The 26859-nt window shown below is 56.3% G+C and overlaps 2 protein-coding genes and 3 non-coding genes across 6 annotated transcripts in view; 4 read left to right on the top strand and 1 right to left on the bottom strand.

Annotated features, from left to right (window-relative positions):
* The first annotated feature begins 1 nt into the window (after position 1).
* TRPV2 (transient receptor potential cation channel subfamily V member 2) lies at positions 2 to 17401 on the top strand. 2 transcript variants are annotated; one of them, XM_011227038.3, is made up of 15 exons: positions 4 to 368; positions 2099 to 2402; positions 3858 to 3991; positions 5165 to 5458; positions 6229 to 6527; positions 8824 to 8997; positions 9409 to 9564; positions 10133 to 10228; positions 11117 to 11187; positions 11546 to 11711; positions 12562 to 12628; positions 12735 to 13072; positions 13956 to 14083; positions 15336 to 15415; positions 17199 to 17401. In XM_011227038.3, the coding sequence occupies exons 2-15, from the start codon at positions 2209 to 2211 to the stop codon at positions 17291 to 17293; spliced, it is 2292 nt and encodes a 763-aa protein (XP_011225340.1). In that variant the 5' UTR covers positions 4 to 368; positions 2099 to 2208; the 3' UTR covers positions 17294 to 17401. The 2 variants fall into 2 exon arrangements, with proteins under 2 accessions (XP_034502640.1, XP_011225340.1); XM_034646749.1 differs by lacking the exon at positions 10133 to 10228 and having other exon boundaries at positions 2 to 368.
* Positions 17402 to 19285: 1884 nt separating this feature from the next.
* On the top strand, positions 19286 to 19356 carry LOC117797056. The gene has a single exon (XR_004621864.1). It is a non-coding gene; the product is annotated as a small nucleolar RNA SNORD49 (small nucleolar RNA).
* A 476-nt stretch (positions 19357 to 19832) lies between these two features.
* LOC117797055 lies at positions 19833 to 19903 on the top strand. Its single transcript, XR_004621863.1, has one exon. It is a non-coding gene; the product is annotated as a small nucleolar RNA SNORD49 (small nucleolar RNA).
* Positions 19904 to 20746: 843 nt separating this feature from the next.
* LOC117797061 lies at positions 20747 to 20819 on the top strand. The gene has a single exon (XR_004621869.1). It is a non-coding gene; the product is annotated as a small nucleolar RNA SNORD65 (small nucleolar RNA).
* Positions 20820 to 21313: 494 nt separating this feature from the next.
* LRRC75A (leucine rich repeat containing 75A) overlaps positions 21314 to 26859 on the bottom strand; it is a gene marked incomplete at its 5' end in the record, with an annotated part of 42910 nt that continues 37364 nt past the window's right edge. The window contains 2 exons of the mRNA XM_011227040.3: positions 21314 to 23274; positions 25729 to 25844. Of these exons, the coding sequence (XP_011225342.2) occupies positions 22734 to 23274; positions 25729 to 25844 (657 nt within the window). The remainder of the gene's footprint in view (positions 23275 to 25728; positions 25845 to 26859) is intronic.

Below are 26859 nucleotides of genomic sequence, written 5' to 3'. Positions count from 1 at the left end.
CCCCACCCCCACCTGGGCCCTCCTCGGCTAGACAGTGGGGGTGGGGAGGCGGGGCGTGTCTCCGGAGAGCAGGGTGTGGCCAGTGGTCCAGCTGGTCACTCACTGATGGCCAGCCTGTCCCGACCCGGGAGAGTTCCCCCTACTCCCCAGCATGCCGGCGGGCCGGGTGGGCTGAGGGTGCGGAACACCCCGAGATCGCGGCCCGCTGGCGGAGCTCAGAGCAGGCGTGGGGAGGTGCTGCGGCTCCCGGCTGTCAGCGCCTGCCACCCTCCCGGCTTCACTTCCTCCCGCAGCCCCCGCCGCCCCGGAGGCCCGGGAACCCAGCGGTCCGCGGCCCCGGCCGCCGCGCCCTAGCCTCGGCCTGCGGGGTAAGTCGGTGGGCGAATCAGGGCACGTCTGGGGAGGGGGCGGCCCGGAGCCTGACAGTGGCTGATCAGGGCGGGGAAACCCGAAGACTGGGGCTCCCTGCTTCTGCAGCCCCGAGCCAGGGTCTTCAAGGGGCTCCAGCCTCCACCTGGACAGCCAGACCCCTTCCTCCCGGCCGGTGCGGTCAGGGCTCCAGGACAGGGGGCGGGGGCCGGACAGGTAGCTGTTGCTGCTGACGCTTGGCAATGGTGGGCTGGAGGGCAGGGGGGGAGGCAGATTGGGGGGTGGGGGGATGGTTAGGGACATATGCCAGGCTAAATGGTGTGGCTTGGGGAGGACGCCCCAGATTGGACAGGAAGATGGTGGCCTATGTTGAAGTAAAAAACCAAAAACAAACAAAAAAACCCTGCATGTCGAGGCAATCAGCCAGGTCCCAGCCTCCCCTGCTTCTGTGGGAAAATGCCTCCGTCCCCCGCCCCCCCAGGTCCCTGAGGCCTGTGGGAGCCTGAAGCCGGAGGGGACACAGCCCAAGGCCTGCCACCATCCACCCTCTCTACTTCTGGCCCTTCTTTTCCTTTCCCATGCTCTTCTCTGCTCCGTGACCCCTTCTCCCACCCTGCTGTCCCCCCCCCACCCATTGCCAACTCTTTTCCTTCTTTCTGCTCCCTATCCACTGGGGGGCACAGGGCCTCCCCTCCAACCTCCCCACCCGACTGGGGCCCCACTCCTTGCCATGCGATGGGGGCTGTGGTTTCCATTCCCCGTGAAGAGGTGTCAGAGCCCAGAGCCCCACCTAGGGCTGAGGTGGGGCTGCCTGTCAGGAGGAGCTTGGGCCGACAGTGTGGGGTCTCCCTCCCCATTCTGAAGCCCCCAGAGACCCTAAAGCACAGGGAGAGGTGGCATTTGATGCCTTCAGAGATGAGTCAAACTGAAAACAGGGATGGGCCGTGAAAGATCTCGAGAGCTGAAGAAGATCGTCATGGTAGGGTGCTGTGGTTTTAGACCAGGCTCCGCCAATTGCTGACAACCTTGGGAAAGTCACTTCCCCTTTTGGGCCTTAGTTGTCCTGGTAGCAGAATGAGAAGTTTGATAGACCGGTTTTCCAACCGTTTCCCCCAGCATGCTCCCCTTCTGTGGCAAGAGGTCTGAACGACCCGCCTCTAGCAGCAACGGCATTTTATCTGATGCGAATACTGGCCCCTGGACAAGATGTGATGTAGAGAAAGGTTCGTGCTGTGAACTCACACGTTTGTTACCCTGGATCAGCGGCTGCGGGCTGTCAGATATCAGGAAGTCCCGGAGGCAAAGTCAGGGACAATCTCAACCCTTCCTGTGGGACTACGTCAATAGGCAGACCCATTGGGGGGCGCCTGGGTGGCACAGTCCTTAAGCGTCTGCCTTCGGCTCAGGGCATGATCCCAGCATTCTGGGATCGAGCCCCACATCAGGCTCTTCCGCTGGGAGCCTGCTTCTTCCTCTCCCACTCCCCCTGCTTGTGTTCCCTCTCTCGCTGGCTGTCTCTATCTCTGTCAAATAAATAAATAAAATCTTTAAAAAAAAAATAGGCAGACCCATTGGGTCCCTGTTCCTCCCCCTCCCATCCTCACACCAGGAGCCTCCCTCCCTCTTCTCACTCTCTGCCTGCCTCCCTCATGGCTCACTCCCCGTCCTGTTGGGTGGACTCGGTGGTTGGGTCTCCTTGGACTCAGCTTCTAAACTTCTCTTTTTGCAGTCCTCAGCCAGACCTCCTATCCCACCCCAGGGCTGGGAAGAAGGACAAGCCCCTGACAGCTCTGTGTCTGCCGAGGTTTGAGCTGGACAAAGCAGCCTCATTCACTTAGGATGGCCTCGCCCTCCAGCCCTTTGGCGTTCAGGCTCCAGATATCAGATGGAGGCCAAGAAGATGGCGGTGAGGTGGACAAAGGAGGCCGTGGAGATGGGCCACCCCCCATGGAGTCACCATTCCAGGGGGAAGACCGGAACTCCTCCCCTCAGATCAAAGTGAACCTCAACTATCGCAAACGAGCAGGTGTCAGGTGAGGCAGCAAATGGGGTTGGGGCCCGGGGGGCCGCTCCCCTCTAGTGAAGCACCCTGAGTCAGAGTTGGTGGCCTGGCCCAGGCCCAGTGCCCCTTCGGGTATGTGTGGGGTTCACCCGGCCTCTCCCCCTCAGTGTGAAGTCCAGTGCACGAGGCAGGACTCTGTCGGAAAAGCCCCTTCCTCCGTCCTCATGCCTGAGACATGGTACCAGCCCTTGGCTTCCCAGCCCAGAGACCCCGTATCGTTGGTGTTGGAAGACCGTGGTCAGATTCAGAGCAGGCCAGGAGAGGATGCCCGTGAGGCTTCTGGGAGCCGGGTAGCCTGCCCGATGGGCAGAATAGCCCCCCTCTGCCCAACCTGTGCTCTTGCTGGGCTGCCCTACCCCAAGACAGTGATGCCACCCTGTGACAGGAAGTGTTTTGTCTAAACGGCCACCTCCCCCGGCCAGACTGCCCATAGGGCTCCCTAGTCAGCCGCAGGGCCCACTCGGTCATGTTGTGGCCACGTGGCCTCCTGGGCAGAGGAGGGTGTGTCCGGCCAGGCCAGGCAGACACGCAGCTTCCTGGGGTGGAGGGGGCAGGGCCTGGCTCTCTCAGTCACACAGCTACAGCTTCCCATGTGACTGAGCCCGACAATCCCCCACTCATCAGACAGTCACCAAGCCTTCCTTGGTGAAGCTGGGACCTGAGGCTCCCCGGAACATCAAAGAGCCCCCCCCACCTTTGTGTGCCCCTTCATATCTGCTGGACCCGGTTCCAGGAGCCCCAGGCGAGGGCTGGCCTCTGTGAATGGGGGCATCCCCTGGAGGGGTACCCCACGCTCCTTCCCCTTTCCTGTCACCAGAAAGTGCTAGATGCTAAAAAGCTACAGCACCTCTTCCGAGACCTTTCCCGAAAGTGTGGCTTTGCCATCGAACTCTGGTGAGCATCGGATAGGGTTCAGCGCTAGGCCCCCGTGTCTCGGAGAAACATCTCTCTGCTACCCCAGGATCTCCCTGGGGGTTAGCAGCCAGGGTCTGGGCTTAGGTAGACAGCCCCCCACCCATGTGAGCCCCAGTTCTGCACATGTAGTCCCAGCCTGGCCTGGATTCCAGCTCAAGAGCGGGACAAGTTCCTGTGCTGAAATCCTCCCTCTGGGGTCAGGAGCCTATTGGGAGTTCCCCAAGCCACCTAGCAAATGAGAAGCCCCTGATACTGAGACAGGCACTGCATGGAATTGTGGGGATGCTGGAGGCTAGTGCTCTGGACAGGCGGCCTCCCCTTCCTGGGGCTCAGCGCTTGGTCGGCCCTGGGAGGGCAGAGGTCCTCAGAAAGGTTCCCACAGGGCTCCTGAGCCTGCAAGGTGCACAGTGCTCACAGGACTCCCTGAAAGGGCTCCCCGGGATGGGGGCTTCCTGGGGGGGGGGTGGCCATGGTTCTTCCACAGCATCAGACACAAATCACACCCCCGCAGCCAGCCGGACCCAAACCGCTTTGACCGTGATCGGCTCTTCAGCGTGGTTGCCCGAGGTGTCCCCGAGGATCTGGCTGGGTTACCAGAGTACTTGTCCCGGACCAGCAAGTACCTCACCGACTCGGAGTACACAGGTAGGCCTGCCCTCTGGGCCAGAGCCACGGCGTCCTGCCCGCTGTGCTGAGACTTGGCTGATGGGGTGGCCTTGACCGTGGTCAGGAGCCAAGGCGGCCGGTGTTCTCAGCAACCCTCCGGCCTGAATGCCTCACTTGGGTCATGGCCGTGCCTCCCACGTCCACCCGCCCCACGGGCTCCCGGCCTACCTCTGCCGTCCTCCACCCATTTCAGTGGCCGAATGGATACTCACCGGCTTCCACAATCCATTGGTTTCTTTTTCTTTTCTTTTCTTTTTGTCTTAACCGTGTTGTTGAGATGCAATACACATACTATACACTTCCCCCATCTCAGAACATTTTTTGCCCGAAATCGAAGTACCTTGATCATTTGGGCTGATTAGAAAAATAACATTTGTGTATTCTAGAAGATTCAGGTAGTAATGGCATGTATAAAGCAGAGGGTAAAAATGGTAGGACATCCTGGATCCCTGTTAATGATTTGGGGTATATCTTTTCAAAGTGTTTAAATGTATTAGGTATATATTTACGTAACGGGTCGTGCTGTATATTACATCTCGTACTTTCCACTTCAGTGCATAGACCTCTAAGTCAGTCACTTTGACGACCACAGAGGTTTCTGTTGCGTACATTTACCACAATTTAGTTAGCTAATTCCTTAATGATGGCCATTTAGGTTTGTGGGTTATTTTGGGGCCCCACATACTGTGTGCCAGGCCCTCTGGCTGCTAAAAATTTTGTGTATAATTCCACTTGGCCCTTAGAACAAGCCTGGAATAGTCCCATTTTATAGTCAGGAAAACTGAGGTTAATGCAGGCCACATGACCTGCCCAAGGAGACAGAGCCATTAAGGGGTGGAGACACTTAACAAACATGGCTCTGAATGTTCTCGTGAGGGCCATGTTGCACGTACAACAAATTAGGTCTTAGAAACTTATTTTCTAGGGCAAAAATTGTAGTCATACCTGTTGGTATTTTAATACCTGTTGGCTGGAGGCTTCATACCCTACAGCATGACTCTGCTTCTACCAGTCATGTGTGACAATCTTTTTTTTATCCTCCCAAGGGGTACTTTGGAGCCTGGGCTCACTGTACAGGCTGGTGGGAAGCCCAGCCTCTTCTGAGCCATGCCTGAGCACCCTCGTCCCCCTTCCCCTCCCCTTCTTCCACAGAGGGCTCCACGGGCAAGACGTGCCTAATGAAGGCAGTGTTGAACCTTCGGGATGGGGCCAACGCCTGCATCCTGCCATTGCTTCAGATCGACCGGGACTCTGGCAATCCCCAGCCCCTGGTCAACGCCCAATGCACAGATGAGTACTACCGAGGCCACAGTGCCCTCCATATTGCCATTGAGAAGAGGAGTCTGCAGTGTGTGAAGCTCTTGGTGGAGAACGGGGCCAATGTGCATGCCCGGGCCTGCGGCCACTTCTTCCAGAAAAAGAGCCAAGGGACTTGCTTCTACTTTGGTAAGGAGACTTTCTTGGATAAGCTGAGGTGCAGAGGGGAAAAGGCCTTGCGTAAGGTCACGTAGTTAATTGCGGCAGAGCTGGCCCTTAAACCCAGATCTGTCTGACCCCAGGGGCTCGTGCTTCTAATCACTGGGCTGTCTGCAAGGGCAGTGTGTCTTAGGAGATGTTTTAGCCTTGTCTGGGCAAGGAAGCTCCCCACACATCCACACCCAGACCAGGGGAGGGGAAGAGGCTGGCAGAACTGGTGTGTGCGAAACCTGACCAGTTAGGGCCATTTTAATTTAATTTAACTTAATTTAATTTTACTTTAGATTTATTTATTTGAGAGAGAGAGAGAGAGAGTCAGTGAGCATGGCCGGGGAGGGGCAGAGGGCGAGGTAGAGAGAATCTTAAGCAGACTCTGTATTGAATGTGGAGCCTGACTCGGGGCTCGATCTCATGACCCTGAGATCACCACCTGAGCTGAAAGCTTAGCTGACTGTGCCACCCAGGTGCCCCATGTTCTGCTCCTTTGGACGGTAAAGAGCTTTGGTCACCTCTCCCTTGGGTCAAGAGCTGGACAGGGCTGCCTTTACCACGGGGCCTGGGACCATCTTCCCTCATAGCACAGGCCTGGGTGGGCCCGGGATCCCAGGGCAGCATTCCCTCCTCTCCTGTGGGTGCCTGACTCTCTTGAAGGAGGCCTGGCCTTCTGTCCTAGGAGCTTGAGGAGTCAGCAGGTGCAAGCTGGGAGGCCTGAGGCTCAAGCTGCCCCCCTTGGTCCCCAGGCGAGCTGCCCCTCTCTCTCGCTGCGTGCACCAAGCAGTGGGACGTAGTGACCTACCTCCTGGAGAACCCGCACCAGCCCGCCAGCCTACAGGCGGCCGACTCCCTGGGCAACACGGTGCTGCACGCCTTGGTGATGATCGCAGACAACTCAGCCGAGAACAGTGCCCTGGTAATCCGCATGTATGATGGGCTTCTCCGCACCGGGGCCCGCCTCTGTCCCACCGTGCAGCTCGAGGACATCCCCAACCTGCAGGGCCTCACACCCCTGAAGCTGGCCGCCAAGGAGGGCAAAATCGAGGTGAGTACCTAGCCTGCATCGCCTCCCCACCTTTTCAGGAAGCAAGAGGACTTGCTCTCATTTTGCTGCAGAAAGAGCCTGGAACAGTGTTCTAGATTACCGGTCTCCCCACTTTTTTTTTTTTTTTAAGATTTTATTTATTTGAGAGAGAGAGAGAGAGAATGCACACAAGCAGGGGGAGAGGCAGAGGGAGAAGCAGGCTCCCCGCTGAGCAGGGAGCCCCACTCAGGGCTCGATCCCAGGACCCTGAGATCATGACCTGTGCCGAACGCAGATGCTTAACCGACAGAGCCACCCGGGCGCCACAGCATCCTCACTTTTTGATTGAACTCTGCTGGTAGTAAGAACATGTTCAGCACGCATCTCTAATATATGTGTGTTTATTGATATGTTATATATGAATAATCGAACTGATACATTATAAAACACTGGGATTTTTAAGTCATTTGGGTTCCTTGGTTAGGAGACGGTCTTTTCATAATCTTTTCCTATTGTGCAATTAGATTTGCTATTAGGTTTTTATTTTAGAGAGAACGGGGGAGGGGCAGAGGGAGGGGGAGAGAGAGAATCTCAAGCAGACTCACTGTTGACCGCGGAGCCAGAAGCAGGGCTCAATCCCAGGACCCTAAAATCATGACCGCGGAGCCAGAAGCAGGGCTCAATCCCAGGACCCTGAAATCATGACCTGAGCCGAAATCAAGAGCCAGCCTCTTAACTGACAGAGCCATCCAGGCGCCCTATAAAAACATTTCTTATGGGATGTTTTTGCCCTGCAGAATTTTTACATTTTACTACATACAACCATGATTATCTTTTCCTTTAGAGTTCCTTGGTTTCGAGGTTGTTTAATCCTTTCTGTGAGGTTGTATATATAGGCTTGTGTGTGTGCATAGACATATATATTCTGCGTCCATATTTTCCTCCAGACTTTTGCAGTTTTATTTTTAATGCCTAAAGCTGATTTGTCTGGAGTGATTTTGGTATAAAAAGTAAGCATGACTCAGCTGTACTTTTTTTTTTTCAAATGGTTTACTGGTCATCTGAGCCTTATTATCAGGGGTCTTCATGGCGTGCAACCGGGGCATTTTACACGGGGCCCCGTGCTTTTTAAACACAGGCCTTGGGGCACCTGGGTGGCTCAGTCAGTTAAGTGTCTGCCTTTGGCTCAGGTCATGATCCCAGGGTCCTGGGATCGAGCCCCGAGGGAGCCTTCTTTTCCCTCTGCCGCTCCCCCTGCTTATGCTCTCCTGCTCTCTCTCTGCCAAATAAATCAATAAAATCTTAAAAACAAAAAACAACACAGGCCTTTTTAAAGGTTAAGCTAAAAACTAATGTAAATGGAAGTTGTACTATTTTATTCCCCAAGGTTCCTGGGGTGTGGGAACCTCCCTTTGTTGTCTGGAGGCACGACTGGGTGGCCTTTCCTTTCCCCATTCCTCATTTGTAAAACTAAATTGCTGCTTCTTCTTCTTTTTTTTTTTTTAAGATTTTAACTTATTTATTTGAGAGAGAGGATGAGTGAGGGGGGGGGCAGAGGGAGAGGGAGAAGCCGATCCCAGGACCCTGAGGTCATGACCCGAGCTGAAGGCAGACGCCCAACCGACTGAGCCACCCAGGCGCCCCTCTTCTTCTTCCTTTTTTTTTTTTTTTNAGCAGGCTCATAGCAGAGGAGCCTGACGTGGGGCTTGATCCCAACGCCGGGATCACGCCCTGAGCCGAAGGCAGACGCTTAACCGCTGTGCCACCCAGGCGCCCCCCTTTTTTTTTTTTTAAAGTAATCTCTACACCCAACGTGGGGCTCGAATTCACGACCCCAAGATCAAAAGCCTCACACTCCACGGACTGAGCCAGCCAGGTGCGCCCAAACCAAATTGCCTCTTGACCTGTTCCACTTAGGGAAGCTTTCTAGTCTGCTGGAAGCTCTGCGCTCTGACCGCAGAAGTGTCCACATACGTGTAGCTCGGATCTCAAGGGACCTCCAGGAGCCCTGGGCTGCCATGTGAGGAGTCCAGGAAAGAGGCCTCGGGGCAGGGGTGGGGAAGGAAGAGCCAGGTTCACTGGCAGACCCGGACATCTGTGAGTGGATGGGAGTGTTTATATCGTGGCCGAGCCTGTGGGATGTGTGAGCGTTTATACACACATGGACCCCTGTGTCCAGGGTGTGTGCATGGGTCTGCTTGCAGCTCTGTGGGTGGTGGGCAGCTCTGCTGGGTGCTGAGTGTTTCCCAGCACCCCTCCTCCAGGTCAGTGCTGGGAGGTGGCCCTGTAGGCCAAGCTCATGGGACCCACCCTGCAGATTTTCAGGCATATCCTGCAGCGGGAGTTCTCAGGGCCATGCCAGTCCCTTTCCCGAAAGTTTACCGAGTGGTGCTACGGGCCAGTCCGGGTGTCGCTGTATGACCTGGCCTCCGTGGACAGCTGGGAGGAGAACTCAGTGCTGGAGATCATCGCCTTTCATTGCAGAAGCCCGGTGAGCCCACGAGGGCAGGGGTGTGTGAGGGGACCTGGCAGAGCTCCCTACTTCAGGGCTGCCCACGGGACCAAAGCTGCCCTGGGACTGTGCCAGCGGGGATGTGGCCACCTGTCCTGACCCCGGCTGCCAGGCGCATGCTCATTCCACACACCAGCCCCCCCTACCTCGGGATCGTGCAGGGGGCCCGGGGGCAACCACTGAGGGCCTCTCTGTTGACTGGCACCTGCTCTGGGCTGGAGAATGAGGCGCTCCGTGAGCCCATAGCCATGAGGGTGGGGTGGAGGCTGGTGGGGAGGGCTCATTTGGGGTTCCCCTCCCCATCTCCCTCAGCCCTTGCATTGAGCCTGACCTGAGCCGACCCCCTATATACCCTTGCTGAATGCACCCTTCTCGCATTCCCACCCCCAGCACCGACACCGAATGGTGGTTTTGGAGCCGCTGAACAAGCTGCTGCAGGCGAAATGGGATCTGCTAATCCCCAAATTCTTCTTTAACTTCCTGTGTTACTTGACCTACATGCTTCTCTTCACCGCTGTTGCCTACCACCAGCCGGCCCTGGAGAAGGCAAGGCCCCGGGGGGGCGCGTTCTAGGGGAGGCCTCCTGGAAGAAGATGGGGCGGGGACTGCCAGCCCCATCTGCAGAGCCTCCCACTGAGGCTGTGACCCCTTCAGTGATAAGCCCGAGCTCTGCCACAGCTGGTGAGAGTACGGGAGCCAGCACCGTAGAAACAGCAAGGATGATACTGGCCGAATGCTCACCGTCTGTGAGAAGGAAGTGACACGCCATAACTTATTTAATCAGTGCTCACAATAACCCTCTGAGGTGATGAACTATTACCATCTCCAGTTGGAGATGAAGGGAATTGAGGGAAGGGACGCACAGAGAGGTTAGGTAACTTACCCAGGGTCACACAGGCCGTAAGTGGGGGAGATGGGATTTGAACCCACCCTCAAAACCACGACAGTGTGCCTCTATCATAGGCTAGAATCCGGGGGTCCTGCCCCGGAGCCCATGTTCCTTTGCGTTGCTCTGCATGGCCTCGCCACAGCGCAGGCTCAGATCGGGCCCTCGGCGAAGAGTCTCCCTGCTGGACTCCAGGTCCCGGGTCCTACCAGAGTGTCTCTTCCGCAGCCCTTCTTCCCCCCGAAAGTGACTGCTGGAGACTCCATGCTGCTGCTGGGCCACATCCTGATCCTGCTTGGGGGGGTCTACCTCCTGGTGGGCCAGGTGAGGGCTCCTCCCATTCCCCCGGACCCCCACCCCATGACTCCACAACTCTATGGGCTCCCAGACCACCCAGAAGGAAATGTAGAATCCTGCCAGGAGGGGCCTTAGAGTGAGTTAACCACAATCCCTTCATTTTCCCGGAAACCACAGAAACCGAATCCTGTACCCAGTCCCACTCCTCCCAGCCTCAGGGCAGCTGAGGGCCTTGGGTTCTGGGTCTGGTACCTCCCTGCTGTGCTTTCTGGGGTGCCCGTGGAGTAGCACATGACTCTTGTGGTTCCTCGGCAGTGCCGACTCTGCTCCCCTTGGAACGGAGCTGGAAGCCCCCACCCCCGGGTCCCTTGGCTGAGGCATCCCTCACTTGGGGACCACAGACAGGCTGGGGTAGGCAGGCTCAGGCCGACTCCCCCAGCAGAGCCTTTTGAGGTGAAAACACAGGAGACAGGCTGGGCACTGTGACACTGAGCCTGTCTCAGAGTGGGCATAACTTCAGGACCAGAGCCAGGCTGGCTGGAGTACAGGGGGGTCCCTGTGAGGCTGGGGGTGGGGGCTGGGGAGGGGAGAGAGCTCTTCCCCTCACCAGGACTGGTGAGTGAGTTCTTCATTTGGATCCACAGGGGGGGCTCAGAGCCCCCACCCCGGGCATTGTCTGGGTGTCTGTGGGTGGCTATGCTTTCTAGAAACAGGCTTCCAAGCTTTCTCAGCTATCAGCAGGATTCATGAGCTCCCCCCGCCAAAGTCCAAGAGGCTGCTTGAGCCCCTGAGGTCACAGAGCCAGGCCAGTAGTCAGGGGGCACCGTGGGGAGCCCAGGCTAAGGCAGCAGGGCTGCTGGGTGGCCTGGAGAGCAAATTTCAAATTTCATACCCCCTGTGCTCCTCGTCCCACAGCTGTGGTACTTCTGGAGGCGCCGTCTGTTCATCTGGATCTCCTTCGTGGACAGCTACTTTGAACTGCTCTTGTACGTGGGCCCTCCCTCCCCTCCCCTGTCTCAGGCCCTGGGTAGAGGCTGGTGTGGCAGAAGGTGCCAGGCTGGCTTGAGAGGAGAGGACCCAGAGCCAGGGAGGGAGTGCCAGGGGCCTGGGACCAAGGCCCGGGCTGTCTAGCCTGGGGCTCCAGGGCCCTTCCACCCCCATCCCCGAGAGTTCCCTGGACCGAGCGCTCGCTGTGCACCTGATCAGTCCGGTCCCAGACGGATGGAGAGCTTCTCATCCATCAGGCGGCGGTGGGGCAGGCAGCGTCAGTCTGCGCTGGCCAGTGGGGGTCGGGGGGCCTTGCCAGGTGGCCTGCAACCCTACCCTAATTCTGTCCCCCCACAGCCTGGCGCAGGCCCTGCTCATGGTGCTGTCCCAGGCGCTGTGCTTCCTGGCCGTGGAGTGGTACCTGCCCCTGCTGGTGTCCTCGCTGGTGCTGGGCTGGCTGAACCTGCTTTACTACACCCGTGGCCTGCAGCACACGGGCATTTACAGTGTCATGATCCAGAAGGTGAGAGACGGGGGTGGCCTCAGTGTAGACAGAGCTGGGTACCACCCTCCAGCAGGACTCCTTTTGGCCTCAGCAGACAGGCGCCCTCCTCCACAGCTCGCCTGGGCGGAGGAGAACGCGAGAGCAAGTCTGTCTGGGCCCACAAGGGCAGATATCTGCAGATATCTGCCCTCAGGGTCTGTGCTGTGCAGGGATAAGCAAACACACGACCCCGGGGGAGTACGTGCGTCCTCTGCGTCCTCGCACCTCAGAGGAGCAGACACCGGGCCCTTAAGCTCATCTGTGGGCCTGTGCCCTGGGGCATCCGGGCCTATAGACTTTTCTGCATTCATTCATTTATTCAACAGAAGTTTAGGAAGTGTGTCCTGTGGGCCAGGCCTTGTTCTAAGTGCTGGAATCTGCGGCTTTGGTCGCTAACAAAATCGGCAAGTCCTCAATGCTGCGGCAGGTGGCATTCCCGGAGGGGACAGGAAAACACCGAGAGAGACAGATGAGAACATTACAGATTGCTATCTGCTATTTTTTGAGAGAGAGAGTGGGTGAGAGGAAGCAGAGGGAGAGAAAGAATCTTAAGCAGACTGGGGGCTCGATCTCACAACCCCGGAGATCACGATCTGAGCTGAAATCAAGAGTTGGACGCCTAATTGACTGAGCCACCCAGGCGCCCCCAATTAGATTTTTTTTAAAGACTGATCCACTCCGCGTGGCTCCATGGGGCCTCGTGTATGCACACATTCGTGCATGTGTGCAGTGTGGACGTGGGAACCCGTGCTCGGGGCTGCGGCAGGGGTCGGGGGTCAGGCCCGACGGCCCAGCCGCCCACCCTGGCTCCTGGGGGCGTGTGTTCTAGGTCATCCTGCGGGACCTGCTCCGCTTCCTGCTCGTCTACTTAGTCTTCCTTTTTGGCTTCGCTGTAGGTAAGGCCCCCCCATAAGCCCCTGCCTATCCCTTGCCCGCTCTGCACACCCTGGAGGCTGCCCCCTGGCCTCCCCAGGCTGAGGATCCCCTTCCTCTCTCCCGAAGCCCTGGTGAGCCTGAGCCGGGAAGCCCGGGCCCCCGGGGTCCCCACCGGCCCCAATGTCACGGAGGCAGTGCAGCCTGGGGCAGGACAGACGGATGAGGAGGGCAGCGCGCCCCCCTACGGCAGCATCCTGGACGCCTCCCTGGAGCTGTTCAAGTTCACCATCGGCATGGGCGAGCTGGCCTTCCAGGACCAGCTGCGCTTCCGCGGGGTGGTGCTGCTACTGCTGCTGGCCTACGTGCTGCTTACCTACATCCTGCTGCTCAACATGCTTATCGCCCTCATGAGCGAGACGGTCAACAGTGTCGCCACCGACAGCTGGAGCATCTGGAAGCTGCAGGTGCCGCGGTCTGGGCCCCGTGGGGAGCGTGCAGGACCCAGCCGCGCTGGGCCCCCGCCATCCATTCTGTCCTTCTTGGGGCTGTTGTGAGGCTCGGATAAGCTCACGGATCGAGAGCCCTTGGGACGGTGCCTGGCACATAGTAGGTGCTCAGTGCATTAATCTGATCACAGTCACGATCATGATCAAGTATTGCTTGGGAGCCTGCCACGAAGCTCGGCTCAGTTCTAGGTGCGAAACACACAGCGGAGCACGAGATAGAAGCCTTGCCCGCCTGCCACTCCCCTTCTGTGTTCATCACACAGTCAATGGGGTTGGCCTGGTGGGTGAGGCAGGGTGTGCAGTCCTGGGACTGGGCCAGCCTGGGGGAGTCGGGGTGCAGTGGCCCCTGTAGCTGGGGGCTGATGGGACGCCTGCCGACTGTGAAAGCAGTAGCTGCTTCTTGACCAGAGGAGGGTCTCGGGTGGGGGTGGGCCATTGGTGCTCAGAGAGCCTTGCTGGGAAGGCTGGACTCTTACCGATTCACTGTTGACCTTGGGCAAGCCCCTTACTTCTCTGAGCCTGCGTCCTCACTGGCAAGTTCCGTGCCCCGCCTAATTCGCTCGTGGGCCAGTGGGTAGGTGCATGTGTGGGCAGAGCAAACAAGCTTCTGCACCTGGTAGTGTGGAATTCTGGAATCTGTAACTATACAAGTAATTGTTGAGCACGCGTCATGTGCCCATTTCCCAACACCCGTCCATCTGCAAGTGGGGACAAGTGGGGAAACTGAGATTCAGGGGGCGCTGAGGGCCTTCCCTCCACCTGTTTAGCAGACTCTGGGTTATGCTGTCAGGTGCTGTGAGGTATCTTCCTGCCTACTGTCTGATGTGTCCTTTGTCCCCAGAAAGCCATCTCTGTCCTGGAGATGGAGAATGGCTATTGGTGGTGCAGGAGGAAGAAACAGCCGGCCGGTGTGAAGCTGACCATTGGCACCAGGCCGGATGGCAGCCCGGACGAGCGTTGGTGCTTCAGGTGAGGGAGGGAGGCAGGGGAGGGCGGCCTGGGGGCTTTGCTGACCCAGAGATCCCTGGAGGGTGCCATGCGGCAGACCAGCCTTACTCTGTTTTTTATTTTATTTTTTTAAATTTTTATTTAAGTAATCTCTATACCCAATGTGGGGCTCGAACTCACGACCTGAAGATCAACAGTCACATACGCTTCTGACTGAGCCAGCCAGGCAGCCCCATCTTTACTTTTTTTTTTTTTTTCCAGCCTTAGTCTCTTAAAAGCCAGGGGACAGCTGCAAGGAGGTCAGTGGGAAAGGCAGGGCCTAGGAGCCCCAGGCACTCTGCACTCTGCCCTGGGGCAGGCGGGGTCAGGGATGCTGGATCTCTTTTTTTTTTTTTAAAGACTTTATTTGTTTATTTGACACAGGGGCGGGGTGGCAGGGGGAGAGCAAGCAAAAGCAGGCGGAGCAGCAGGCAGAGGAAGAAGCAGGCTCCCTGCTGAGCAAGGAGCCAATGTGGGGCTCAATCCCAGGATCCTGGGATCATGACTGGAGCGGAATGCAGGCGCCTAACCCACTAAGCCACCCAGGTGCCCCAGGGATGCTGGATCTCATAGGCCCAGGCCTGCCACTCACTGCCTGTCCGGCCAGCCTCCTGTCCCCTCCCTGTGGTCCCTGACTTTCTGGCCTGAAATTGGTTAGGAGGCCAAGAAGCCAGAGGGACCCTCAGGTTACAGCACACTAGCCTTGCCCTGTCTGGTCTGCTCTGCCCGCCCAACTCCCCCAGCCTGACCACAGAGGCGACAACCCTCCCACAGAAAACAAGTCTTCCATGGGAGAGAGAACCTGGTGACAAATGCACAGCCAGGAACACGCTGTCATGAGATAGCAGTTGACCAAGGACAGGAGAGGGATCTGCGGCCTGTAGAGTAGCTGTAGAAGGGCTCCAGAGCCCAGGGACGCAAAGACACACCTGACCGAAACCCTTCTCTGGATGTCGAGGGCAAGCCGGGTCACCGTGCACAGTCTGAGGGGACAGATGCCTGTTCCTCCGCTGGGGGGGGGGGGAGACACGTGACCCCGGGGGCAGCAGGGTGATAGCTGCAAGAACTGCCCGGGCGGGACGGTGGTGGCCCAGTGCGCAGTGAGAAGGGTGGTGAAAGCCCATCTTCCTCCCGGTCCCTGTGGCTACCCGTGTCTACGCGGGCCCCTCTCCTGGGCCAGACCATGCCGCACACATGGGTTCCTGGAGACTCAGAGCCGCTCTGTTGCCCTCAGGGTGGAGGAAGTGAACTGGGCCGCCTGGGAGCAGACACTGCCCACCGTGTGTGAGGAGCCATCAGGGCCGGCCGTCCCTGGTGAGTAGCGGGAGCCCCTGCCCTGGAGAGAGAGAGAGAGTGAGTGTGTGTGTCTTCTCAGCCACATAGCCATGGAGAGTCTGGGGCAGGACCTCTTCCATGTCCAAGGGTTGCCCTAAAAAGCACTTCCCGCCTTTTGTCTCCACCCCCACCTCCTTACTGGCCTGTCTCAGGCAGTCACCTGGGAGACACTCTGAGGCTGTTCTTGCTGTTCCAGCCTTAAACCTGCCCTCACCTCCTGCCTCCTGGCCTGATCAGTGGGTCCTCCAGCGCCAGGCCTGGGCTGAGCCTGGGGACCCAGTGGGGGAACAGGTTAGAGAGAGCCCCCTACCTATCCTGCAGCTTTGGGGGCATCTCCCTGAGCCCCCACTGATAGGCTGGCCTTGTCGATCCCCAGCTTTCTCTGACTACATGAGCCTCCAGTCCCCATCGCCCTGAGAAGTCATTTCCGATGCTTTTCCCCACTGTCTCGGGCTGCGTCCTGTCCGTTCTACTGTGGGGACAGCCCCTCCTGTCTCTACCCTGCTGCCTTCCACCAAGATGGGTTTTGGCTCCTTCCTCTCACCTAGAGGCCCATTCCGAGGCTTAACTTTCTCCACAGCATGCCCTTTCTGGAATCTTCAGTAGCTCCCACTCCATCTGCAGTTGGCTCTCCTCCTCTCTTTTCTCTTTCTCTTTCCAACAGCAAGAGGCACTTGCTTGTGCCTGTGGCACCGACCCCTCCCCACGACAGCATGTGCATCACCTCTGACCCCTGTGTAGGGACACCCTCCAGACTCTAGTTCCAAAGCCTGCTGGTTTCCCAGGCTTCTGAGTCCCTGACCATGGCCCTCACAAACCCATAGCTTTTCTGCATAGCCTCTTTGAGTCTCTCTTCCTCCGAGTCCTGCCACCCCATCACTTCAATGCCAAGACTCCGAAAGTCACCTTGCCCCTCATCTTGCTCCAAGCATTCCACACCCCAGTCCCATATCCATTGCCTGCTGGGGCTTCCCAACTGGACACCCCAACAGGAACGAACACGGGGTTGCCCTAGCAGGTAGTGTGTGTGCAACCCCACACCTCCCCCCAGGCAGGAGGCCTTGAAGATCTCAGGACCTCCCAGGCATCCATCCGCTCACCCCTCTGCCCCCACCCCTCATTTCTCCTCCTTCTGCACCACTGCAGGGCTCGGTCTGCACCCTCTCCTTTAGACAAGTCTTTCTGCTCCAGGCTTATCCCTCTGATGCAGACAGAAACTACACGAGGCCCACTCTCTACGCCTCCCACTGCCTGGAAGGCCTCACTCCCCAGGGTGGAGGTGAAGATCCAGTGCCGTAGTCCGACTCGTTTCCCACACCTCCCTCCATGCGACAGCCGGTCCCTCCACAGTGCCCCCTGTTCTTTGCTGTCCTTGGCTCTCTAAGGAAGTGTCATTCCTGCTCCTCCAGGGGTCCAAATCTGCTGCCTTCCTTACAGGTTGGGTTCCCTCTCTCCTCAGAGCTCCCTGAGCACCCCACTCGTCACTTCCCTCCAGCCCATCAGCAAGTCTCAGGTGTTCTGGTTTCCAGCACAAGGGACATTGAGCTCCTGGGAGGAGGCCCCTGACTGGCACCAAGCAGGGGTTCAGGAAATGCTTATGGAAGGGGGAGGGAGGGAGAGGGATTGCTGGGAACTTCAGGATTACTCGCTGTACCCAGAGTATGTGGTTTCATGGCTGTGGCCTCCTCCTGTTTGCCTGGCGCCTGCCTCCTGGGGACACAGCCCAAGGGCCAAGTCGCAGTGCTCTCCATCCTATCTACAGGCACCTTGAAGAATCCTGCCCCAGCCTCCCAACTGGAGGAGGACACTGCCTCAGAGGAAGATCAGCTGCCCCTCCAGCTCCTAAAATCCCAATAATGGCCCAGATGCAGGACAGAGTCAGGGATCTTCCCAGCCCTACCTGCTGGCTATGGGGCTCCAGGGAACTTTGGTGGCAAATGTAAATAAATATTTTCTCATCACTAACTCTCCTGGAAACGTTATTTAAGCAAAGTTTGTGGGCTCTTGGGCTGGTTGACAGATTATCTGCATGTCTCTGTGAGCATTTCTCTGTCTGGGGCTGGGCTACTTGCAGCCTCACTCAGGTACAGGGGACCCTTCCCTGCTGGCCCCAGCCTCTGGGTGGTCCTCTTCCTGGGTGCCGTGCCCGCTGTCATGACGATGTGTGTGGCGGACACCGGCAACACAGCCACCGCTCCTCCCTCTCCCACAGCTTCCGGAGACCCCTTAAAGCCACCTCCAAGATCTCTCTCAAGGCCTTTGAGATCTGTGGCTTCCTTCAGGCTCTGGATTTTTGGTTTCTTTCCCCTCTGGGCTGCCTGCTCAGTTCCTACCCCTCCAAACTGTTCTGCAGGGCAGCCACAAGGACCTTCCTAAGATGGAAAATGAAGAGAAACATTAGGATGTTTCTGTGCCCTGAAGGCTTAAGAGGACGGACGCCCTAGCTGGCATCCCCAGTCCTCCACGGTTTTAACTCCGAATTTCCAGACACCTCATCCCCAATACCCCTGCTGTCCCCCATGCTCTCCTTAGCACTTTCATCAAATTCTTCAGGTAGACTGATGAACCTGTGTAATCTGACCCCCCTGACTTGGCTCTTGCTGGAAGCCCCCACCCCACCATTAAAATCCTTAAAATTCTAAGACCGGCTCAAAAGTTGTCCCGCCTTAGCTTTTCCAGTTTTCTCCAGTCCAGATGAATTGCTCTCCCTTGGTGTAATGAGTGTTTATAAAATGCGTATGCACTGAATAGTTTTTAAGTGGCAGAGACCTACGCATGTGCAAAGGCTGAAAGGAAAGCATTTGCGGAGAGGGAGAGGTTTCCATCGCCGGTGTTAGGGAACGGATGCAGGAGTCCTAAGGCATCAGGAGAGAAGGGGAGGATGGAAGTGGATCCCCTAAGACATGCTCGCTCCTTAGAAGTCATTCTGAAGGGGAGTGATGAGAGCTGTCAGCGCGCAGAGGTTCTGAAAGTCTCCGTGGATATTCGGAAATAGCCGTAGGGAGAGAGCAGACTGGCAGCAAGAATTAGAAGCAGCCACTATTTTATGAATGCTTGCCGCCTGCCAAAGCTCTGCAGGGTTTCAAGTGTGATATCTTATGTGATCCTCAGAACCTCTGCGGTTCCGGTGTTCATCTACCACAAGAGCAATCGGAAGCTCACAAAGGCTGAGCAATTTCCTCCAAAACACGCAGCTAAGGACTGACGGCGCTCGCAACGCAGCTTCAGCTCCTGCGCATGCGCCCTGGAATACTCGGGGCGCCGCGGGACCCAGAATTCCCGGGGCCATGGGAGAGACCATCGGCTCTAACGGAGGGGGGCGTCCCGGGGTGGTGGGGCGGAGTCTGCGTCGTCAAACGGGCAGGAAGTTCCCGTGAGTCTTTGCCAGGATTACCCTCCCTTCTGTGAGGAATGAAATGTTCCGAGTCCTTAAAGGCCCGGGACGCCACAGACACGACCTTTCCATTATCATGATGATGGAGGTAAGTGGTGTTTGTAGTTGGGGACCAGTAGCAGGCGGCAAAGGCGAAGGAGCTCAAAGCTTCTTAATTCCTGGGAAGAAGTTCTCGGGAAGCTTCAGTGGGGGGCGCGGGCGGCTCCCTGTGGCGTGTCTCCGGCCTTCGGGGCGGCGGTGGGGAGAGTTGCGTGGGGCCTAAGAGGGCCGAGGCTCAAGGCCCGCGCTCGTGTCTGTCCGGCAGGGTCGCCGCCGCCGTCTCAGGACGCTGCGGCCCCCGAAGGCCGGGCCCCCGTTCCCCGGACCCGGCGTGGGAGGTGCGCCAACCCCGGAGGACTGGGTAAGTGCGGCCCGGTGGAGGTCGGGAACGGGACCGCGAGGAGGGCTTGCCCGGCTGTGCTGATGATACTGGGATTAGGAAGTGCCGTCAGAAGCGATAACTGACGACTTTGATGCCTGCCTGACCGCAGTCGCCGAAGCCGCAACGGTGTAGTTGAACATCAGTGCCGCAACCTGCCCTTAACGCGTGTCGCCCTCCATGTTCCAGGTGGCAGATGCCTCCTTGCAGCGCCTTCAAGCCGGGAGCGGCCTCCCACCCTGAGGTAGGACCCAGTCTAGGCAGGGCTTGTAACACCTTACTTTGTTCTTTTGTCTTTGTTAGCTTAAATGCACTGGCATTGGCTGCTCCTTTACAGTTTTAGGCAATGGGCAATGATTGTGCCCGGCCCCATTGCATACATGGCATGGAACCTCAAGTGGAAATTGGAGGTGGTTCTCCTAACCTGGAACTACTTCCACCGCAGTTATAGCCAGAGATAAACTCCCCCTTAAAATGTCTCGTTTACAACTCAGCGTCCTGCTTATTTCTCAAGCAATTACGACTTAATCCCAGGTACCGTTCCAGGTTTCTGGAGCAGTACTGGGGAGCGGGGAGGTGTTGACTGCTCTGATGAAATCTCTTATAGGAAGTGCCGTCAGATGCGATAACTGACGATAACCATTCCTGGCTGACTGCAGTCAACAGCAGGTCCTCCCTAGCTGCTGCTGCCCTGGAGTAGGTTGTTTGGAACAGTGACCTTTTCTCGTCTATTCGCCCAGGTTGCAGATGAGTGCGGGGTCGCCAGTGTGATCAGCTCAGCAGCAGCCGAGTGTTCTAGGGATGAGCCATTGGCCTGCCTTGAGGTAAGCTTTGGTGTGTGGGACAGATTGTGGAGCTGTTAGGTGATGCGAAGTTCCGGTTAGGTTAGGTAGTGGCACATTGATCTGGTTAACTTAATAACTTGTATCGGTGTAGCCCTTAACCTTTATCGACAGTATCCCAGAGATACTGATTATGGCTCATGGTGGCCGTGAAGCAGAGTGCAGAGGAAGCCCGGGAGTTCTTTTTACCTCACTGCTGTAAAATCCTGCGCAAATTGTCTTATCGGCTGAGATGTCCCTTTCCTCATCCTTGAAGATGACAGCTTTAGGTGTGTGAGGTTTAAAATGATGGGATGAAATGAGGTCGCAGCACCCAAAGAAGCCAGTTAGGACTTGTGGGCTTAACATGGCTTCATTTGCCAAAGAACTACCTTCAGTAGGTTCTTAAGGGCTCCTCTGAGGATGAACTGGAATTTGTAGTCAAAATTGCTATTTTTTCTGCCTTTGGCATCTGCTGCCTGTCTAGGGGTGCCTTAATTCATTCCCCCAGGTTTTGTGTGCTGAGGTGCTGAAGAATGGTGATCTGCGGTGTGCAGTTTTAAAGCTGGTGGCCGTGGCTCAGCCCAAGGAACGGTAAGCTTCCACCTTACCTCCCCCCATGGTAGAATGAATAAGCACCTAGTTTTGTTAAAATTGATTTGCAGAAAAAGGATATCAAATGATGAAATCACCCAAAATAGCTGGAATTACCGGCAGATTGTATAGTGGTGAACGTATGGTTTTCTGAAGATAACCTTTTTATGCTGTGGTTAACTGTTGGTTGGAGTAGAAAGTGACACTCATGCTTAGTTTCTTTGCAGGCTGTTTTCCCAGAGAACGGTCATCCACGCTGCAGCAGGGGAAGAACTTGTTTCGAGGACCAGTGGTTGCCATCAGTTTGGACTGGAAACCCAGGCCTCAACAGTGTGGTGTGGAAGCAGTGCTTACCTTGTGTGGAGATTCAGAGGCCATTCTCTTAACCAACAGAACCAGCAAATGTATTTGGCAAATTTTCTAGGATAGGCACTGTTGGTGTTGAATTCATGCGTTTTCTAATAATGTATTACAAATACTGTATTTTCAGTTCCCCTGCCCAAAGAGAGCTGCTATACTTGTAAATTTTGTATAAATTTGTTCTGTTGGGTGAGGGTCTGAGTTCTTAAAACTGCAAGTATATTTCTTCCTGGAACTGATATTTCTCTGTGCAATTACCACAAACTGCAATAAAGGATGGTCTTTAGTACTGGTTTTTAAAAATGTATATTTGAAGAAAAAAAATTTGGTCACTGCTGTCAGATAAGCAGTCCAAGTATTAGCACTTGTCAGTTTCTCCATGGTCAGTCTAAGCTGTTTCCCCCTTTGTAACAACTTTAGACTTAAAAGCAAAGCATTTAAGGCATCCACACCTTTGATTTGTCTGCTTCTGGGCTGTGTCCTTTTGCATAGCCGCCTACCTCCTGAAGCTTTGCACTAGGCTTGGCCAAACACCTGGGCAGTGCAGGCAAGGTACCCATAGTGTGGCTCTTCACCTGACCTGTCTTGGTGCCTTTCTGAGTTGGGATCTTGCCTATCTGTCACTGGGCTAGAGGCCTGACAGGCCATGCTTCCCAGCTGTCTGCCATTTGCGTGAATGGTCTGGTCACCACTGTGGGCATTTGTAAATGTTCTTAGGTTGATGAAAGGTTGGTGTCCAATCTCCCCAGACTTGAACTCTTTGCCTTGGTTCTAGGGCTTATGGGACCTAGAAGGGATCTTCATCTGGTAGGTCTTAAGAGAAAGGCAGGGTGAGAACACTTGTTCACTCACCTTGGGACCTTCCAGTGTCTCCCCATCTCCTGGCTATCTTGCTGGGAGGCACTAGAGCTGCCAAGAGTTATAATCCAACCTCATTTTCATGGTCTTGGGTTTTTTAGTAGGTTTTTGGGAGTTTGCCCAGTACCTTTGATGACTTTGGGGACTCCACAAGAAACTATGAGAAGGTCTTTAAAATCCTTTGGAAGGGAAGCACTCTGACTTGCAACGCTGCAACCTAGTGAAGGTCTGGTAGTCTCAGGCTGGGTGGGGGGGTTGGGGGGGTTTCTGGGTGCATGCCATTTATGTAGGCATTCTAGGATGCTCTATTGAGTACAGGGTGGCTGGTCCCAGGGGCGGGGCCTGAAATCCCGGGTGGACATGTGGGCTTAAGTGGAGGCTGAGCCTGGGAAGGGGTTCCTTGGAGCCCACAGGGCTTCCCAGGGAGGAGGCAGACCACCTCTCTGGGGACTAGGCTCTTGGGAGTCTGGGGAGCTGGTCAGTTCCTCTACCCCAACCTCCTTCGGCCAGGTGTTAGGGTAGAGAAAAAAGGTTCTATCAGGAAATACTGGGTTAGATGTACGGCTGGAAATACACTCCATTCCTGGGGATAAGTTCTTACCCGCATTAGCTCAAGCCACACATGACTTCTCAGGAGCCAAAAGGCAGATGAGATGGACAAGAGGGGGGAATGGAGAGGACCAAAGAGAAGTATTACACAGGCCCCTTCCCAGATGCTACAATCTGGCTCCGGTGAGTGGGGCTGCCCAGGCCAATTTTAGGTGATCGCCTGAGGCCCCTGGCGGGGGTCCCCTAGCCTGCCTCAGTCATCCTACCCCACCGGGACTCCCTGGTGAGGACCTCACTTCTGTGTCAGGTCTGAACTGCACCTACAGTCTCCCCACCCTCATGGTCTTTGGCAGGGTCCAGAGGGCCTCCTCCAGGGTCCTCCTGGCCCACTGTCCCATCCCGGGCCTCCTCCCCGCTGCCCGGGCCCTCGCCCAGCTCCAGGATGGTGGGTAGGTGGCCCTGCTTCGGAGAGCGCTTGCGCAGGCTGAGCAGGAAGGGCTGGGGCAACGAAAAGATGTCCACGTTGTTGCCCAGGTCGATCCACGTGACGTTGGGGAACTTGCTGGGGTCCTTGAGGGTGTCGGTGAGGTCACGCAGCAGGGCCCGCGTCAGCCGGTTGCCGTTGAGCGCTAGTGTGGTGAGGCGGGGGAGTGTGCTGAGCGCCGGCAGCAGCTGCAGGACCATGTCGTCCGTGAGGCCTGTGAAGCCCAGCTCCACGCTATCCACCTGCTCCCCGCAGCGCTGCAGGTAGCTGGTCACCCGCTCCAGGTCACGGGACGTCAGCGGGATGCCTGACAGGTCCACGGTGTTGTCCGGAGGGCTCCCGGCCAGCACAGCCTTGAGGCTGCGGGAGAGAAGGGACAAGCCAGGTTCAAGCAAGTGGGGCCGGCCTTCCGGAGGCAGCCAGCGGCCGCCACCAGGCTCTGCTCTGCGGCTCCAGGGGTGGGAGAGACCAAAGACCCCTGGACCCCTGGCACTACCTCATATCTCAGCCTGGCTGGGCCCAGCCGCCCAGAGCTTGAGGGACCACAGGGGAAAAGCCCAGAGGTTTCTGCAGTGATGAAGGGTACATTCTGGGGCCATGGTGCCTGGGTTTGCCTCTTAACTCTTCCTACTCGGGTGAGCTCTAGTCACTTCCTTAACTTCTCTGTGCCTGATATTTACCTGAACAATGGAGCTGACTGAGTACCACAGAACTGTTACCTTAAATAAGGTAATGGAGGCAGAGCATCTAGAACAGTCCCTTGTATACGAGAGTGACGAACGAATATTTGCTGCTGTCCTTATGAATCACCTAGATTGAGCTTCCTGCTTCCCCAAGAGCAGCACGAAGTCCCTTGAGGCCGGGGTTCCAAGACAAGCTTGCCCACCAGGTGGGGAATCCTTAGGGAGAGCCCCGTAGGGCAGCAGGCAGGGGAGCGTGCAGGGGCTCTGAGCCTGGGGGTGGGTAGCTGCAGACTCCTGGAGGCTCAGTGCTCTGCACCCCCTTCCACTCCCTGCCATCTGCAACTCCTTGCTCTGCAGCCAGAGCTCCCCATTTCCAGGTACCCCAGGCAAGCCATGGGGCCCCAGTGGTGGGAAAGGGAGGAAGGCAGACGGGGCTTACAGCCTGTTTCAAGAGCATATGTTAGTATTAGCAGCCCAAGGATCACGGCTTGGACCTTCTCTTGGCAAAACAATGTCTGTCTCTATCCTTGAGATCTGAAGCTAGAAGGCTGCTTAGTTTCCTCATCTTACCCCTCCGGGCGTGACCTCAAAGTGCTCGAAACATTGCCTGGCAATTGTCGCGGGTGACTGAAGGACTGGCAGTTGTCAAGGTCACTAATACTAAGAAAGACCTGTTACACCTGGGAGATAGGTAGTATGTGCTTAACAACCTGAGCCTGGGGTTTGAATCCAGCCCTGCCACTTAGCAGCTGGGTGACCGTGGCCAGTCAAATGGCGACAGTAATATCCCCTACCCCATTCAATCCTTCGGCAAGTGTCTTTAAGCTCCCACTATGTGCCCGGCACTGTCGTAGGCACTTAGGTCCTAGTAGTGGACAAGATGGAGAAGACGGACACGATCCCTGTTTTCACTCTACCAGGGAGGGGGGAGACAGACCACGAACAAGAAACTGAAGTGAGAGTAGCTTGGACATGGCCACTCAGGGAAGGCTTCTCTGAGGACTTAATTCAAGCTGACATTTGAAGAAAAAATGGGCCCTCAGAAGAGTCCAGTAAAAGTTGCAGCAGAAGGAGGGCATGAACAAAGGCCCTGAGGCGTCTGTGAGCCAGCAGGAAGGCCAGCATGGTTGCAGCGAGGGGAAATGGGAGGCGAGAGACCAGACAGGGGCTGAGGGCTCATCACGGAGGATGCTGTTAGGACTTCATGCAAGTGTGACGGGAAGCCACCCGAGAGGAATGAGGTTTTTGAATTGAAGAATGGACAAAGCATGCGAGTGTGCTGGGGGGACAGAAGAGGAGGCTCCTGGATTCCAGCAGAGCTCACATTTCTAGCTTTTCCATCCTAAAGACCCAGGTCACACACTCCTCATGGCTTTCCAGGTCCCACGGGTCCTCCAGCTCTGCTCTGTCCTCACGTACAGCCCCTGACTGCAGCCCAGTTGGAGCCCCATCCTTGACTCACTCTCTTCCTTCACCTGGGAAGGCATTCCGGGACCTGGCTCCTCTCCTGGCTTTGGGGTGGAAGAGTCCAGAAGGGAAAGAGGAACCAGAGCTCTTGTCAGTGAGGGAGGGCAGTCCTGCCCCTACCCAGTCTAGGGGAAGGACATAAGCCACTCTACCCCATGGTCATTTGCAAAAAACGCAGGGGTGCTCCCTCCAGAAAGCCTCACTTCCGGGCTCCCCTTTACTTGCTTCCAATGGTGCTACCTGTCTCGGCCCACAGGTTCTGTGCCCCATGTGCCCCCAATCCCCTCAGTTTTCTTCGGGGAGCCATAAAACCCTCGAGGCTTCTCATTGCTGCGTGGCCCAGGGGCATGGCTGGGGTCTGGGGCCCCCTGGGAGACATCCAGGAGAACTGGGGATCCAATGGGAGTGCCCACATTCGGCACACCAGGAACTAGGAACTCCTCATGTCTTCCTCCCCACCCACCCCTTCTTTCTAACGCTGAATTCTCCTTCAATCTCACCTCCTTCGGGCACCTTCCAAGGCAAACCCTCTGGTTCCAGCACCTCCCTTCACCTCTGGGAGGGAGTACTGGGTGCCCAACCTGGCATGGATTCGCTCTGGGCCGCCCTTGTAGGAGGAGGCCGGGCGGGGGCAGGGCAGGTCCGCCTCAGGTGCCAGACTCACCAGGCCTGGGGCTTCCTCTTCACCAGCCCCCGGTGCCGCCTCCACTGGGAGTGGGGGCTCAGGTGGTAGGTCAGCTGTCGGCACAGCTTCTCCATGGCGCCCAGCGCATCGCCTTCCTGCAGAAGCAACCACGGGCAGGAGGGCCCTGAGTCACTGGAAAAGGCCGGGGACACCAGGCCCTCCCCTCCCGCTTCCTGTGTCCACGCGATGAGCACGGCAACCCCATGACCCTCTTAGCAGAAAGCAGTTGGTTGCAAACTGATCTATACAATGGCTCTCTCTAGTTTCTGTGACGTCCTTGCTATCGTGGCAAAACTGAGATTTGTATAAAACTCGACATTTGCAGTCTGACAACTGACCAGAGCTGAGTGCTGGCTGACCTCTTAGCCAATATTCACCGTGGTCCCTGCCTCTCCCCAGTGGCCAGGGCCCTTCTGCTCACTCGTTTGCTCAACAAAGGTTTACTGAGCGCTCACTAGGTGTCAGGCAGTTGTTCTAGGCAAGAAGGAAACAGGGAAATATTTTTATGATGTCGCACGTGTGAAAATGTCAAGAGTGGGAAAATAAAAAATAAGGAGTCCAAGTCTTTTCCAGTGAAACTCATTCGTCTACTGTAATCTGTCTGGCCCATCAGCACTTTTTTTTTTTTAAAGTAAGCTCTACACCCGATGTGGGACTTGAACTCACGACCCTGAGAACAAGAGCCGCACACTCTACTGGCTGAGCCACATGCTACAGGCCCATCAGCATTTGAGTCTGAAACCCTGGGTATTATGTCCTGAATTGTGTCCCACCCAAGTTCTTTTTTTTTTTTTTTTTTTTTTTTAGAATTTTTTTTTTTTTTTTTTTTTTTTTTAAGATTTTATTTATTTATTTGACAGAGATAGAGACAGCCAGCGAGAGAGGGAACACAAGCAGGGGGAGTGGGAGAGGAAGAAGCAGACTCACAGCAGAGGAGCCTGATGTGGGGCTCGATCCCACAACGCCGGGACCACGCCCTGAGCCGAAGGCAGAGGCTCAACCGCTGTGCCACCCAGGCGCCCCTCCACCCAAGTTCTTAAACTGAAGTCATAAACCCAGGTATCTCAGACTGTGACTGTATGTGGAAATGGGGCCTTTAAAGAGCAATTC

This window comes from Ailuropoda melanoleuca, chromosome 17 (assembly GCF_002007445.2).
Source record: "Ailuropoda melanoleuca isolate Jingjing chromosome 17, ASM200744v2, whole genome shotgun sequence".
NCBI classification, from domain to species: domain Eukaryota; kingdom Metazoa; phylum Chordata; class Mammalia; order Carnivora; family Ursidae; genus Ailuropoda; species Ailuropoda melanoleuca.
Note: the sequence above shows the minus strand (reverse complement) of the source record. Positions and strands in the feature narration are given on the sequence as shown.